Source organism: Erpetoichthys calabaricus, chromosome 3, assembly GCF_900747795.2.
Source record: "Erpetoichthys calabaricus chromosome 3, fErpCal1.3, whole genome shotgun sequence".
Taxonomy (NCBI): Eukaryota; Metazoa; Chordata; class Cladistia; order Polypteriformes; family Polypteridae; genus Erpetoichthys; species Erpetoichthys calabaricus.
The window spans coordinates 24022484-24040625 of record NC_041396.2 but is presented as its reverse complement, the minus strand read 5'-3'; the positions used below and the strand labels follow the sequence as shown (position 1 = coordinate 24040625).

Sequence of the window (18142 nt, the reverse complement as noted above, 5' to 3'; positions counted from 1 at the left end):
AGCTTCAGATTTTCCAGATCAGCAGAGCCAAGAGTGGGAGAGAGCTGAGACCTTGCTGGGATTGCACCATTTATTGTTTATCATAAAACATGCGCCTCCACCTTTTACTTTACTGGATTCAGCCGTTCTGGCCATCTGAAAGAGAGAGAAATTACTGCTCGGTCTGGTGAAAGCCACGTTTCAGTCAAACAAAGAACATTGCAGTCCTTGATGTCCCTTTGGAATTTAATCCTGGCTCTGAGATCATCCATCTTACATATTTTTGAGTGATTGGACATTTGTGAGCAGTGGAGGATGATGTGGCTTATTCCTCAGTCTGTTCCTCATGTTTGTTTCTCCATCGTCACGGTTTGGCTCCCGTAGCTCCTCTGTGATTGTCCCCCTCATCACGTAGGATCATACTGAGAATCTTACCTGGACATGATGAGTCAATAGGTAGATCGCCTCGAAACAGGTGATTAAACTGGTTCCCAACTTTTAAAAGCGTGTTGCGTTTTGGTGTATCTTCATGTGGAAAACTTCAGAAAATCACATCCTGCCCACATCCCACTCAGCATCAACGGTTTAGATGTGGAGGCTCTTAGGAGTACCAAGTTCCTCAGTATGTACATAACTGAGGAACTTACATGGGCACATAACACCTCATCACTAATCAAGAAAGCCAAGCAGAGACTACACTTCCTGAGGCGGCTGAAGCGAGCAAGTCTTCATCCTTCCATCCTCACCATCTTCTACAGAGGCACAATTGAGAGTGTGCTGACCAGCCGCATCACTGTCTGGTATGGCAACTGCAACATATCCGACCGCAAGCGCCTGCACAGGATAGTGAAGACAGCAGAGAACATTATTGGGGTGCCTCTCCTTCACTACAGGACATATTTTACAAACGCAGTGTCCGCAAGGCCTGCAACATTGTGCAGGACCCCTTACACCCCTCACATGGACTTTTCACACTTCTGCCATCCAAGAGAAGATACTGCAGCATCAAAGCCAGATCTGCCAGGTGGCAGGAGAATTTTTACCCCCAAGCTGTCAGACTCCTTAACACCATGCTGCTCCCTGGGATCTTCCACACGGCCTCAACCTCCTCTAAAAACAGAACTTTTATACATGCGAGCCACTGTCCTGTAAAGACGAGTGTGCAAGTAGAGAAGAACTGAAAATCTCATACTGACCTTGAAGGATTTTGACACTCTTGATATCCTTCTGCTGTGAAACATTTTGGCCTGTCATTGTTTACACACGTCTTAAACAACTATTATTATACAGTACACTGATCATTTCTGTAATATCTATATCTATTATTTATTTATTATATTACATATCTATTGACTATATATATGTATCTAGATTGCTTACTACACGTCAATATTGCTGCTACTTCTTTGTCTTGTCTTTGCACAATGTCTTGTCTTGTTTGTGTTTTAATTTTAAATTTTGGTTTTAATTCTATTTATAATGTATTATTTGCACGTCATGTTGTTACACTGTGGACCCTGAGCTTCGCAATTTCGTCTATCTGTATACTTGTATATGGTTGAGATGACAGTAAAGTTCACTTTGATTTGACTTTGAAATTTCAAACATTTTTAAAAATGGTCCATGATGATGTACATGAGAGGCAGACACAGAATCGACTTTACCAGCGTGCTACATATTTACATGCCTTACACAGCAGCAGAAAGACGTACATGTAGACACGGAAGTGTGAATGAGACTAATGTGAAATAATTCCTTATTTTCTCCCATGATTTCTAGTAGTTTCATCAGGTTTTTTATTCAAAATGATAGCAAGAGCTATTAATATATTTTGGAGGTGGTTACAAAATTGTGCACTTTGATGTAAAGTGTTTTATTTCTTTTTTATTACGTTTCCACATTTCAGAGTCATTTTGTTTACTGACGCTAGACGTTACTATAGGCAAGGTCAATGGTCATCACTGGAGTGACCTGATCTGAGGTCACAGGGCCATAAGGTTTACTCCCGGGGGTCATTTCCTCATTCACGTTTGCGGGTATCAATAGACAAAACAGCTTCTAAGCTCATTCACATTCTTCTTTAGATCTCGTTTTGTGAATTTCTCTAGACTACAATTCTGGTTTACATGAAAGCTTTGTCGCCAGGGTTCTTTGATCGCTCGGTACTGACTTTGGCCCACATGACATATTCCACCCAAAAAAGAAAACTCTTTAGTGAGTTTCACTGTTCACAATTGTGAAATCACCACTATAGCAAATTTTAGTGTCAGTTTCACAAAACTGCAAATCAAAACCTGTCTGTTTTTGCTGTTATATTTCAGCTAGGGTTCCTAGCTAGGGTTCAAATTCTTGTTTTATGTCCTTTTGAAATGATTTATTTACATTAATGATTCTTTTCTTTATTATTTGCACTGCGTACTATGCCTTGGTTATGTTCCTTGTGTTTTGTGGGTAGTCCCCCATGATGTAAGCCACCTGCCAATCATTGCCAAGAACTGCCCTCCTTCCTGTAAATGAAGGATCTCCCATAGTTCCTGGCGGTTGATTTTGAATATACGAGGGAATTTTCTGTGTTTTTTAGCTGCACCTTTTGTAAATTGTTGGGTTTTTTGACATTCTGCTCTGTTTTTTGACTTCACCTTGGGTTTCTGTATGGGAACTTTGTTTGCTTTGATTGTCTTATTGTTTCAGGCAACTCATCTATACCCTTTTGAGTTCATTGGAGCTTTGCGTATTTTTGTGTATAATAATTATTATGTTAGATGATTCTGTGTTTGCCTTTATTTCTAGCTGGGGTTTGATGGTGATATCCCCCTCTAGTGGACATTTTTGGAAGTGTGTTTGGAACTTGCATGCTTTGGGACTCCCACAGGAGAAAGTAGGGTGAAATTACATCTTTTATTGGCTATTTAGTTAACCAATAAAAGGTGTCATTCCACCCTACTTTCTCCTGCATCAATCTATGGCTAACATGGTACAACACTCTATTGCTTCAGACTCCCAGTCACATTATGCGCTCATCATTATTGGCCAGTTATTACGTCTATAGGACATTTGCTTTTTTAGAATAAGGTTTTGGAGTTCCATATATATCAGCATTTTGGGTCATATTTTCATTTAGACCCTGTAGATTCTTTAACTGAATGTTAGAAGATTTATAAGATTAGTTTTAATAACATTTATTTTGAGATATACAGTGCATCCGGAAAGTATTCACGGCACATCACTTTTTCCACATTTTGTTATGTTACAGCCTTATTATAAAATGGATTAAATTCATTTTTTTCCTCAGAATTCTACACACAACACCCCATAATGACAACATGAAAAAAGTTTACTTGAGATTTTTGCAAATTTATTAAAAATAAAAAAATTGAGAAAGCACATGTACATAAGTATTCACAGTCTTTACCATGAAGCTCAAAATTGAGCTCAGGTGCATCCTGTTTCCCCTGATCATCCTTGAGATGTTTCTGCAGCTTAATTGGAGTCCACCTGTGGTAAATTCAGTTGACTGGACATGATTTGGAAAGGCACACACCTGTCTATATAAGGTCCCACAGTTCATGTCAGAGCACAAACCAAGCATGAAGTCAAAGGAATTGTCTGTAGACCTCAGAGACAGGATTGTCTCGAGGCACAAATCTGGGGAAGGTTACAGAAAAATTTCTGCTGCTTTGAAGGTCCCAGTGAGCACAGTGGCCTCCATCATCCATAAGTAGAAGAAGTTCAAAACCACCAGGACTCTTCCTAGAGCTGGCCGGCCATCTAAACTGAGCGATCGGGGGAGAAGGGCCTTAGTCAGGGAGGTGACCAAGAACCCGATGGTCACTCTGTCAGAGCTCCAGAGGTCCTCTGCGGAGAGAGGAGAACCTTCCAGAAGGACAACCATCTCTGCAGCAATCCACCAATCAGGCCTGTATGGTACAGTGGCCAGACGGAAGCCACTCCTTAGTAAAAGGCACATGGCAGCCCGCCTGGAGTTTGCCAAAAGGCACTTGAAGGACTCTCAGACCATGAGATCATTGATGAGACAAAGATTGAACTCTTTGGTGTGAATGCCAGACGTCACGTTTGGAGGAAACCAGGCACCGCTCATCACCATGCCAATACCATCCCTACAGTGTAGCATGGTGGTGGCAGCATCATGCTGTGGGGATGTTTTTCAACGGCAGGGACTGGGAGACTAGTCAGGATAAAGGGAAAAATGACTGCAGCAATGTACAGAGACATCCTGGATGAAAACCTGCTCCAGAGCGCTCTTGACCTCAGACTGGGGCGACGGTTCATCTTTCAGCAGGACAACAACCCTAAGCACACAGCCAACATATCAAAGGAGTGGCTTCAGGACAACTCTGTGAATGTCCTTGAGTGGCCCAGCCAGAGCCCAGACTTGAATCCGATTGAACATCTCTGGAGAGATCTTAAAATGGCTGAGCACCGACGCTTCCCATTCAACCTGATGGAGCTTGAGAGGTGCTGCAAAGAGGAATGGGCGAAACTGGCCAAGGATAGGTGTGCCAAGCTTGTGGCATCATATTCAAAAAGACTTGAGGCTGTAATTGCTGCCAAAGGTGCATCGACAAAGTATTGAGCAAAGGCTGTGAATACTTATGTACATGGGATTTCTCAGTTTTTTTATTTTTAATAAATTTGCAAAAATCTCAAACTTTTTTCACATTGTCATTATGGGGTGTTGTGTGTAGAATTCTGAGGAAAAAAATGAATTGAATCCATTTTGGAATAAGGCTGTAACATAACAAAATGTGGAAAAAGTGATGCGCTGTGAATACTTTCCTGATGCACTGTATGTTAATTATATAAAAAAAACTAAAGCAAGAGATTGTCATAGGGAAAGTAAAAAGTACCAAACAAATAAAAACCAAAGCCTATCTGTCCAAGTGGGCCTGACTAAAGAAGATTTGGTCCAAAATGACCAGGTGGAGTGGCATGTCCACTTGCCCATTGCCCACTGTGCCTCAAGAAGCAGCACACTAGTCTCATGTTCACTTTCCAAACTCTCTTCTCCTCTTCTCTCCTCATTTTGGTCACTTCAAGTACTTGCCAGTCAAACCTTTGCTCAAAGTCACCTCCTGATTCTTAACTTTTATTCTTTTGTTTTCATCTACACAGAGTCCAGTCATCTACAGGATGGACTTCTTTATTTGCAAGTGCTGTAAAAACTATCAGACCTTTCCAATCATTTTTTTGTTTTGTTTCTCATCTGTAGGTCTCAACTTGGTAGCACAACAGATCTCCGCTTCTCCATAACTTCCGTTGTTGACACCCCAGCTGAACACTTCGGTACTCCTGCTGTCATCCGCCGGGCAAAGAAAGGACGACTGGCAGCCCTGCGGGATGAGCCCACAAAGGTGGTGTTCCTGCTTCTTGGAAAGAAGTCCCTTATACATTATTGCAATAGTATGCCTGTGTGAAATTTGAGTATTATTGGTGTGGAAGAACGCTTTAAAGACAAGTTAAACAAATCTGATGTGTTTATCACATAACTTGTCCTAAATAAAGCTGTGATTTTAGTATTAATCAGGTAAAATTCCATTACAACGAATATCTTTACAACGAAGTTTTCATTACAACAAATTATTTTTATGGTCCCGACAGTTTCCCCATATGACACAAGTCTATAGAAATCACATTACTACGAAATAAATTCAGCAGATACTTTCATTACAACGAAGTGCCCAAAAGACCTTGAAATGCCCGAATGAATCATTCACAGAGCAGTTAGTTCTGCGGCCACAGCTCAGTTGTGCTCAACGATCCCCAAACAGAAACACTGTAAAAAATTTTCTTTCTTCGAACTTTCCTCTTACTGTTTTTTGTTTTTTTTTCCGGTGTTTGATTTCAGTGATACCTTTTGCTTATTACTTATCAACATTTGAAAAACATCCATTGGAATTTAACTCAGTGTCACCCTCCTATAGAAATGGCAGACATAAAAAAACGATAACAGTTCATATTTGAAAAAAAAAAACTTTACATTTTTGCAGCTCTTGATAGTGGCAAAAAGAAAAAAGACGTTGCCAGTGAATTTGGAATTTCACCATCGACACTGTCAACTTTCTTGAAAGACCGAGCAGAAAAAGAAGGAAAATCTCGGGTTGCAAACGTATGTGAACTGCTGCATTTGAAGACGTCGATAAAGCCGTTTTTATGTGGTTCAGTGATGCTCGTTCAAGAAACATTCCTATTAATGTGGCACTCATTCAAGAAAATGTCAGGTTTCTAAACTCTCTTGGGACCTCCCACAACAGGACAACACGCCGAAGAGCGATCACTGTATCTGTGGAGGACTGTTTATATGTTGCCAGGGCAACAGCAGGCTCATAACTCTGCTGTGTCTCGCCGCCGAAGCAAACAGAAAAGATCTCGATGGGTGATGCAAGGAATATGGTAAATGCAGGGAACAGGATTATTTGGTCACTAACCTGGACACAACCCTGCCTGACAGCTGTGTCTGTGTATAGCAGAGTGGCAGATCACGCTACAATAAATAACTGTGCTGTTCCTGTTTCAAGCAGAATAAAGATGGCTTTGCTAAAGTACTGAGACTAAGCCTCGTGTTTTGAGGTGTAAGACAGGGACTTATAGCGCGCCCACGATCTTTTAGGATTCACTTCTGTGGCGCCTCATTGCACCGCTGTGAGCCTGCAGTTACCCTGCCCCATCAACGGACAAACAATCTTCCACAGACGCAGCAATCGCGATTCGGGACGTTCCCATTGGGTGTGGGGGAGGGATCCCAAAAGAGTTCAGAAACTTCACAATATGAAGAAGAAGAAAAGGATGAATCGGCTTCTGATTGATAACTGTGCTGCCCACAACATGCTTCCACATTTAGATAATGTTGGCGTTCAATTCCTCCCACCCAATTGCACAGCACTGCTTCAGCCATTGGATTTGGGCACCATTCACACCCTGAGAGTGTATTATCGCAAGGAAATGCTGAAAGAAATTCTCATCAGCATAACTTGTAGACAGGAGGAGATTAAAATTAATGTGAAAGACGCTATTTAAATGATTGCAGATGCCTGGGCGCAAGTTAAAGAAAGCACTATAGCAACAAATACAGAATCTCATTACAACAAAATTTTCATTACAACGAAATATTTTTTAGGTCCCTGGCAGTTTGTTGTAATGGAATTTTACCTGTATATCACTCTGCCATAAAAGACCCATGAGTGCAGGTCAGTTTGGTAAAGTTGCTGACACCTCACATTTTTTGCAATAACAGTTTGCATCGATTCATAATCTTTCAATTAATTCCAAAATCAAGGTTCTAGCCCCAGTAGTACGTGATAGTACAGATAGATAGATAGACCTTAGGCAGCGGCAGCGTCATGTCACTGGAAGCAGGGATTAGATAAAATGAGATGCCTGCTTTACAAGGATGAACCACAGTTAGGAGGAAGGTAGATACAGCTTGCAAGGAGGAGTAGAGGAGCTAATGAGAGACAGAGACCAAGAAAGAGAAGAAAAAGAATTGTGTGCTATACAGTGCTTTATTGTACTTGTGGCTGAGTGATGGGAAACACTTGCTGAGAAGAGTTTTCCCACAACATAAGACACTTCGGGTTTTTACCTTGTATTTGTGTGTGTCTGTTTGTGTTGGGTGTTTGGGTAACTGGAGCGCTCCCTAATGTCTATAATATATATATATATATATATATATATATATATATACAGTATATACAGTATATTATAGTATATGTACTGTAAATGGATTGACCATTAGCTGAGCTTTTTCTTTTTCATTTGTTATTCTACATTCAAAAAATGTGGCTTTGGCGCTCGTGTTTTGACTCCTTTTCTGTTAACTCATCTACTCTCCTGGGGCCTCATGTATAAACGGTGCGTACGTACAGAAATGTTGCGTACGAACCTTTCCACGCTCAAATCGCGATGTATAAAACCTAAACTTGGCGTAAAGCCACGCACATTTCCACGGTAACTCATACCCTGGCGTACGCAATTTCTCCCCTCGGTTTTGCAGACTGGCGGCACCCAGCGTCAAAGCAGTGCTACTGTTCCTGTGTGATCACCCTTTCTTTCTTAGATCCACATCCACGGCGGCGGCTTTATCAAATACACTGAAATTAACCGCATATCGTTCATAAATTTAATGCATCTGATTGTAATTAACCTGTAACAATATAATGGTCCACAGAATGGTCAAACTACTGTTCCCGTGTGCTCATCCTTTCTTTCTTAGCTCCACATTCCTGACGCGGCTTTATAAATACACTGAAATTAACTGCATATTGTTTATTAGTGTAATGCATCTGATTGTAATTAACCTGTGTAACCTGTAGCAATATAATGGGCCAGGGAATAGCCATAGTATTCCAAATACCATAACTGCTTTAGCGTTTTTACGCTCACTGCATCTTGTTCTTCTTTTTGCTGTTCCCATTAAGGGTTGCCACTGCGGATCATCTTTTTCCATATTACTCTCACTGCACCACTCGGAGTATTTATATCACTGTATCTGAGTGTGAATCACAGCAGCAGATGATCGGAAAGAGAATTATCGGTAAACAGTTTCAAGTACATACCTCAACCACGGCAAAAAGCGTCAAAGCCTTTCCTGTACGGACCTCGCGTTTCAGAAACAGTTTCATCCCAATAACTATAAACGCACTCAATCAGTCCATCAAGTGCTCCTTGTAGAACTGTTTGTACTTATAAGTACAATCACCTCACTGTAAACTTGCACTACAGTTATAATATTGCACAACCTGCGCTACCTTATAAAGCGCGTATGATGACAATATCATTTTTAAGATAAAATGCAGCAAAATATGTTGCTTATAGTATACAGGTAAAACTTTAACTTCATTTAAATAATCTGTATTGTTAATAATTAAACATGTGAGGACACGGTGCCGCAGCGTATAGCTAGTTCAAGGATAGCTCCTGCCTTGCGCTGTATTCTTGCTGGTGCTGACGCGACACTGGAAGGATAGACGAATAGAATAATTAAACATGTACTACGAAGATATTTCAATGTTCCTTAAAAGTTTTGAAGAATCGGCGTTCTACGCTTACAAATGGCTTAACGTCTATTACAGAGCTGATTGTGTGGCGATTGGAGAAAGAAAAGTATGGACAGGAATTGGAGGTTAGTACGTTTGAAAGAGACAGTACTTCTGTAATAAATTATTTCATGGAAGGTCGCACATGGCGCAGCAAGCCTCTTGCGTGAGATATGAACAATCACTGCGCCACCGTGTTCCCATGTTTAATAACATGCTTTCATTCCTATCATCATGATAATGATATCATGTATACATCTCAGTATTTTAATTATTCAGAGAGCTGTAATATCTCGAATGTAATGCATTCTGTGTCCTGTCGGAGAAAGAGAAAGAACGGAAGCACGTAGTGATTCACACACATAGAGCACATAGAAGATCAAATACAGAACAAAGACTTTAACATGCTACTTGAGAAACTAGTAAAATAAACGATTTTAAGATGAAGTTTATGATGTTCTACTTTAATGGCAAAATAAACTACGTGATTAAAGTGGAAATTTCAAGATTAAAGTTGACATTTCGTGCTTTTTTCCCACTGTGTGCCTATGTTTTTTGTTTGTACCCTAATAAGCTTTCATATGACACTCAGACGGTGGGCTACGACTTGCCTTTTCACTGCGACTTTGATATGTGATTTCTTTTTTATTTTGGGCACTGTGCAACTTTGTGAATTTGATCTTTCGAGTTTTTCCGACACTCTGTCACTCGATCAGCTTTCTTTTGTTGATTATACCACTGTTTAAACCAACAAATAGTACGTTTTTCCTTTGCCTCCACTTGGTATTCGCTGAAATTCTTATATTTTCCCCTGTGCTTTTCCCATTGTCTTTTCACAGAAGGCTATTTATATTGATTTGCATATTCAAAGAGGCGTAATTCTGGGAGGAGTTGGGGTGGGACAGAAGGCGCGTGCACGTGCGTTACTTTTCACGCTGATCGGGATTTATGTAGTGGAAGAACGTGAAAGTATGCGTGCGCACAGATTCCTGCATCTGGATTTTTCTGTGCGTACGCACAATCCCGCTTTTGTGCTTACGCCATGTTATAGTGTGAGTTCTATGCACGGCGTTATACATGAGGCCCCTGGTCATTTTTCAAATCTAGTCAGTTCACTGACGTCACACTTTCTTAAAGACATGTAAAGAATGAGAGTGTTCCAACATACATGGGATTTGTCCACTGACTGTCCCCTGAGTGACCCTGGGTGCTCTGCTCGCTCCTACTGTAAAGGTGTGATCTGAGTTGCCTTCTTTGCCCTTTATTTCATTTTAAGAGCTCCCGTCTTTGGTGTTGTCTATTGAAGCTGCATGGTAAATAGAGAGACACAGTTGAATGTTGTTTTGCTGACTTTACTTCTATGCTGCTTTCTAACTTGTGTATATGTCTCACCATTTTCTGCTTCATTTTCTGGATGTCCTCTACCAGTAAGTTGTTTTTCATTATTTAGCAGTTACATCTTTTAAAAGCTGCCTCTAACTGCTATGGAATTATCTAAGCTTTTCTCCTTTGGTTGACAGTTAGATGAATTAGATATTACATGAATTAGCATTAAGTCATTTAATAAATCTATGAATTGATTGAGTTATAATTAATCAACCAATAAATGAATAAACCAATTAAGCCATTAATTATCAATCAATCACACAGTCAATACATTTTGCATCAATCAATTTTACATCACTCAAGCAATTAAGTATGAGTCCATCTCAAAGTATATAATAAATGATTAAGTTATAACAAATAAAATAACAAATTCAATGAACCTGACTAATAAATGATTTATTATAATTCAATCCCTCATCCTATTGATAAATTATTGAGAAAATTATGGCTGAGTAAATTATAATTAACTCATTTGTTAACCAGTAAATTAAGTAATAAAATAACAGAGTGGTTGAGTCATAAATAATAAAACAACAAATAAAATCAATGAATCTGTCCAATAACTGATTAATTATGCCTCACATACTCACTATATTCATAATTAATTGAATGAGTGATTGATCCATAATTATTTTATGAATCAAGTTATTAATTGAAGTGACTTAGAATTAATTGACTGAGTAAATTTTCATTTACTTCTTCTCAATTTTCATTTGAATCATAACTAATAAAGCATAAAATAAATCAATGCAACAATGAAATAATTGATTAATTATACCTTGATCACTCAAAATATAAATAATCAACTAATTGAGTTATTGATTCATAATTATGAATAATCAAGTTATAAATAATTCATTGACTGAGTAAATTATAATTAACCAAGCAGTTAAGCAGTACATTAAGTGATAAAATAGTGTTTATTTATTTTAACTAATAAAATGACAAATAAAATCAATGAACCGATCAAATAATTGATTAATCATGCGTTGTTCATGCAGAATATAATTAATTGATTAAGTGAATGAGTCATAATGAATTTTTATTCAAACTATTAATGAACTAATTAGATAGATAGATAGATAGATAGATAGATAGATAGATAGATAGATAGATAGATAGATAGATAGATAGATAGATACTTTATTAATCCCAAAGGGAAATTCACATACTCCAGCAGCAGCATTACTGATACAAAAAACAATATTGAATTAAAGATTGATAAAAGAATTGACTGTGTAAATCATAATTAACCAAGCAATTACCCAGTAAATTAAGTAATAAAATAGCAGAATAGTTAAGTTATAATAATAAAATGACAAATAAATATGAATGAACCAGTCAAATAATTGATTAATTATGCGTCAGTCACACAGAGTATAATTAATTGATTGGTTGAGCGAATGATTCATAATGAATTTTTATTCAAGCTATTAATGAATTGATTGATTGTCTAAATTATAATCAATCAAGCAATTAATCGGTAAATTAAGTAATAAAATAGCAGAATATTTAAGTTGTAGTTAATAAAATAACAAATCAAATTAATGAACCAATCAAATATTTGATTAATTATGCCTCAAACACTCAATATATTAATAACTAATTGATTTAGTGATTGAGTCATAATGCCAGTTGATCAACCAATAGATTCATGATGTAATAGATTTAAGTAATTGATTTCTGTTAATTGAGTGTGTGTTTGAATTGTAATAAATCAAACAATTAATTTATTATTTAGTCACTTCAATAACTAGTAAAGTTTTATTAACAGTGGGAGCTTTTGATTCATAATTAATCGGCCATCTACTTCATTTAACTAGTGATCCATGTAATCAATTACTATACGGTTGAATGAATCAGTTGGTTATTTGATTAGTAATTAAACAAGTAGATAAAAAGAATTATTTAAGGGCTCTTTATGAGGCTTGTGAATAAGTCATGAAAGGCCTTTCTTTGTTTATATTGATGAAATGAAATTCACACTATACTGTATTTGGAATAAGAGGGAATGTAATTGGTTGGTTAATTGATTAGTAATTAAATAATTCATGATAACAAATTATATAGTGGAAGTGTCTTGATGAAACTTATGAATGCCTTTGTTTTACTTCATTGAAAAGAAATTCCCACTGTGACATGAAATTTTGTGACGTGTTCAGAATAAACTGACACAGAATAAATAGAACTTCGGATGCTGTTCCATCTGTTTTGCTTTTTTTTTAAATGAAATGTAAAGTACTGTACACTTTGATTAAGACCTTCATTTCATTTCTTTGCAGATCCTTCCGATTGTTGACCAGGACTGGGAGCGCCCCCAGTCGGCCAGCCTCAGAACCAGCATAGCCCACACCATTGAGAGTGACCCAGAGTTATCCGATATTGATGATGATGACCATGAAACCATCTTCAGCTCCATGGACCTTCTGTCCCCCAGCGGCCACTCAGATGCCCAGACTTTGGCTCTCATGCTGCAGGAACAGCTAGACGCCATTAATGAGGAGATCAGGTAAGTAAGAAAGCGAGTTTGAAGTCGAGGATCTTTTACTACAGTGGCTGTTCCTGTTTTACTTTGATAATCAGTGTCAATATATGAAATACTGCTTAATCTTCCAAGTCCAGTAAAGACCTGAAGTCGGCTCAATAACACTTTCTAGTCGTACCGTTCTACGGTAACCTACGACAATTAGTTGTCTAACAGCAATGAAGTTTTACCAAAAACCCAACTCACATTTTTCTTCTACCTCCTTGAGAATGATTATTTTTATATATTACTATCGCTTCGCTCGCCAACCCCCCTGCCTGCGCTATGCGCCAGCAACTTCACGTCTCTGCTGCTCGCAAACAACAGAACTTTTAATCCTCGCGGATAGGCCTCTTCATTGGGAAGAAACACTACTGTTCCCTGATGGCAACACGAATTAGACGATCTACAAGTCTCTGACTTAACGTTTAAAGCCAAACAATATCTACATACTGTACTTCTGTCATATCACCTATGTCCATATATTCGATCTCTTTTCGCTTTTACCTTTTTGTCAATATCACATTAAATTTTTATTATAATAGATAGATATAAAATCAAGTGAACATCTTTTCATTTACTGTATATTATACTAGCTGTAGACAAAGTAATAAATCGTACATTACATATGTAAAATAAATTAAGTACATGACCACCTCATTATGGCAGAAAGACATCTATTTTTTAAGTTTTATTTACTGTAGCACCTAGTGCTTCATAGCTAATTAAGTCCTTGCAAAGTTTTACTGTGAAATTAAGTGTAAGATTTAGAGAAATGAAAAATAATTTTGTAGCAAAGAACAAGTTGTACAAACAGTAATAATAATGATCTCAATAGTTCAATTATAATAATATTGAAATGTTACAGAACACACCACTGTCATAACATGCAACTTGATTGCTAAGAGACAAATGAGGACCGAGTGACACATCCTGAGAAGAACTCCTGTCAAATCCCCCCAAGGTGTCGTCCCACCTCACTCCTGCCATCTCAGAGGACTTTTGTTGCTCCAGCTTGAGCACAGATCTCATCACAAACCCATCATTTGTTTGCTTATTATAGTAATTTCTCAAGACAAAAATTAAATATGACCTTCTTCTTCCTTTTAGTCATTCTGTTTTGTTGTTTGTCATAATATTGAACTATTATGTATTTATTAATCTTCTATAAAAAGCCACATTGCACTCTTGGGACAAATAAAGTTCTATCTATCTACTTGTGAAGCACCTTGGGACAATTAATGGTAGTTCTCATTTTCTGTGTAATTCTTTAATCTTTCAATAGCAGCCAAAAGCTGATATTCAGCAGACCTGTGAATCACACTTGTCCGCCTTATGTGTAAATAAACTCGAGACTGTGCCCTTTTGTCTTTGCTTTGTCAGGATGATCCAGGAGGAGAAGGAGTCTGCTGAGATGCGGGCCGAGGAGATTGAGAGCAGAGTGACAAGCGGTAGTATGGATGGCCTAAATTTACCCCCACTACGACCGCGCTCCTCCATCCCCACCTCTGTGACGGCCCTGTCCCTGGTGAGCTCCTCACCTCCCGTCAGTGGCCGCTCCACACCTAAGCTGTCTTCTCGCCCGACTGCCCACGAGCTTGGCATCATGACACTGGTGAGGCTTTCTTATTTTTAGGTTCTCTTTTTCTGAAATTATTTATCAAATGAAATATGTCAATGGGCGTTTTTATGCCATGGTCATACTGGAGTTTGGATTTTGACTACTTGGTATGGTAGAGGCGTGGTTATCACTGCTACCTTATAGCTCCACAGTCCCGTATCTTGGAGAATTTTGATGACCTGTTTAGATCTTCAAATAACATTCTATTGTTGAAGAGTAAAAAGGTTTAGTTTTCTTACTCCTGTTAGAGCCAAACATGTCCTTCAGTCCAGGGTAGCGCCTGTTAGCTCTTCTCTGCCCAACCCCTAGTGTTTCTATGTTTGTTGTGGAAAGTGGAAACCAGAACACCACACAGTATTCAAGATATGGTCTCCATAGCCCACCGACAGTCTGAGCATAACGTCACTTGATTTATATTTATCCGTATTAGGCACCCTTCCACTTAGAACTTGGTACAGTATGGAAACAACAATACAATAGAAGGTAAAAAATATTTTAACACATAAACTTAGTTCCATCATAGGTAGAAAACATATGCACTGCAAGTAGAGACGAGGACCATCACAGACAGCAGGAGAGAATGGAAATGGAATATTCAATTATTATAAAGTAGTATCTATCTATCTATCTATCTATCTATCTATCTATCTATCTATCTATCTATCTATCTATCTATCTATCTATCTATCTATCTATCTATCTATCTATCTATCTATCTATCTATCTATCTATCTATCTATCTATCATATAGTGCCTTTCATATCTATCTATCTATCTATCTATCTATCTATCTATCTATCTATCTATCTATCTATCTATCTATCTATCTATCTATCTATCTATCTATCATATAGTGCCTTTCATATCTATCTATCTATCTATCTATCTATCTATCTATCTATCTATCTATCTATCTATCTATCTATCTATCTATCTATCTATCTATCTGTTATATAGTGCCTTTCATATCTATCTATCTATCTATCTATCTATCTATCTATCTATCTATCTATCTATCTATCTATCTATCTATCTATCTATCTATCTATCTATCTATCTATCATATAGTGCCTTTCATATCTATCTATCTATCTATCTATCTATCTATCTATCTATCTATCTATCTATCTATCTATCTATCTATCTATCTATCTATCTATCTATCTATCTATCTATCTATCTATCTAAAAAGCATTGTTTTTCAAACTAACCATGGCTGTTTTTGTTTTTTTTTCAGTTTGACTTACAGATTTAGCATTTATTTGTAATTTATTAACTGTGCTTGTCTCCACTTTCCTTACTGCTGCCAGCCTAGTGACTTACGGAAACATCGTAGAAAAGTTCTTGTAAGTGCAGCTCTTTCTAACATTTTCTTCTTCTTGTACTTTTTATACTAAGCAGTGTCTGTCACTAAATAATGAATCGTCATGCTCCAGTTCACCTCTTCCTCATGTGTCCATGTGAGGCAGTGTTTCCCAACCACTGGTCATGTCTCCACTGGGCCATGGATTACTGTCGCTGGTTTCTGAGAGGGTCGCCATGGGCCTCCTAAGCCAGTAGTTTCCCACCACGGGGCCGTGGCCCACTTGTCTAAGCGAGGCTTTGTATTACAAAAAAGACAGAAGGGCAATTTGTGTGCCAGCTTAACAGCTGCATTTGGGGTCAGCTATTTGGGCATATGTCAAATTGGCCACATGCCGGTCACATGATGTACAGGTCATTGCAGTTGAGGTTTCTGGGTCTGGTGTGGCTCACTGGTATGTATAATTTAGCTGCTGGTATGGAGCAGCACAAACCAATTTTTCAGTCTCAATGTCTACACACCGCGTCTGTATAAGGCAGTGTTTCTCAACCACTGTGTCGCAGGTTGCTGTTGTTGGTTGGTTTGTGAGTGGCTCGCAATGGGTCTCCTAAGCCAGTGTTTCTCAACCACTTGGCCTAAGCCAGTGAGCCATGGTGGGTCACCTAAGCACTGCATGATATATTTCCCCATTTTTAAGTGAGTTTGTTTCACCAAAGAGGACCCCGATCACTTTCGTCTCACCAAGGGAGCAGTTTGCAATTCCTGCTAGTGGGTTGTCAATGAATTTAAAAAGAGGCAAAACTGGGTTGTGGGAATATAAAGGTTGAGAAACGTTGGTGTGAGGATGGCAGTGAGGGCTGAATGTATAAGAATTTGCCATATGGAGCAATGCCGATCAAAAGAAACCTTAAAGGTCCCTCCAAGAGTCAAAAAATATATAAGACCCAGTGAAATAATAATAATAATAATAATAATAATAATAATAATAATAATAATAAGTAAAGATGTATTCTGGTGACTGGTTTTTGCAGTTTCTAGAACATTATTACCTTATTGTTCTCCTCTGGGTGGCATGGTGGCACATTGGTAGCACTGCCACCTCGCAGTAAGGAGACTTGGGTTCGCTTTCCAGGTTCTCCCTGCATGGAGTTTGCATGTTCTCCCCGTGTCTGCGTGGGTTTCCTCCCGACAGTCCAAAGACATGCAGGTTAGGTGCATTGGCGATCCTAAATTGTCCCTAGTGTGTGTTTGGGGGGTGTGTGTACGCGCCCTGCGGTGGGTTGGCACCCTGCCTGGGATTTGTTTCCTGCCTTGTGCCCTGTGTTGGCTGGGATTGGCTCCAGCAGACCCCCGTGACCCTGTAGTTATGATATAGTGGGTTGGATAATGGATAGATGGATGTTCTCCTATGGCCTTAAGTACAAATCGCCTCAACTCACTTGTTCATAAATCAGCATGTGACTGTATTGTTATACTACAACATATCCTGGGTTTCTACAGCATCCATCCATCCATCCATCCTCTTCCACTTATCTGAGGTCGGGTCGCGGGAGCAGCAGCTTGAGCTGAGACTTCCCTCTCCCCGGCCACTTCTTCTAGCTCTTCCGGGAGAATCCCGAGGCGTTCCCAGGCCAGCCGGGAGACATAGTCCCTCCAGCATGTCCTGGGTCTTCCCCGGGGCCTCCTCCCGGTTAGACATGCCCGGAACACCTCACCAGGAAGGCGTCCAGGTGGCATCCTGATCAGATGCCCGAGCCACCTCATCTGACTCCTCTCGATGTGGAGGAGCAGCAGCTCTACTCTGAGCCCCTCCCGGATGACTGAGCTTCTCACCCTATCTTTAAGGGAGAGCCCAGACACCCTGCGGAGGAAACTCATTTCAGCCGCTTGTATTCGGTTTCCTGCGGTGGGTTGGCACCCTGCCCGGGATTGGTTCCTGCCTTGTGCCCTGTGTTGGCTGGGGTTGGCTCCAGCAGACGCCCGTGACCCTGTGTTTGGATTCAGCGGGTTGGAAAATGGATGGATGGTATTCGGTTTCTACAGTATGTCGCTGATAAATGAGTAATCAACAATTCATAAAACAAAGCTGAAATAATCAAGCGGCTGAACTCCAAATATTTTTTACATTACTGAGTGTCCCCCAAGTTAACTAATGTGAACTCAAAACCAAATAACAGATGTCACTGGATGTCCTTTGCTGTTTTAAATGTTGAAATGGCTAAAGTCTAACAACAGAACTGTCCTCTTCTTAGATGACAGAAATGGAATTTACCCTT

General features: G+C 39.0%; 1 protein-coding gene across 6 annotated transcripts in view; it reads left to right on the top strand.

The window, feature by feature from the left end:
* Positions 1-18142, top strand: part of ppfia4 (PTPRF interacting protein alpha 4) — a 505408-nt gene that overhangs the window by 385095 nt on the left and 102171 nt on the right. For 4 of the 6 annotated variants that reach the window (XM_051924406.1, XM_051924404.1, XM_051924402.1 and 1 more), the window contains 4 exons: positions 5210-5351; positions 12701-12927; positions 14326-14557; positions 15874-15909. In XM_051924406.1, coding sequence (XP_051780366.1) covers positions 5210-5351; positions 12701-12927; positions 14326-14557; positions 15874-15909 — 637 coding nt within the window. The remainder of the gene's footprint in view (positions 1-5209; positions 5352-12700; positions 12928-14325; positions 14558-15873; positions 15910-18142) is intronic. The other 2 variants (XM_051924403.1, XM_051924405.1) reach the window with 2 other exon arrangements.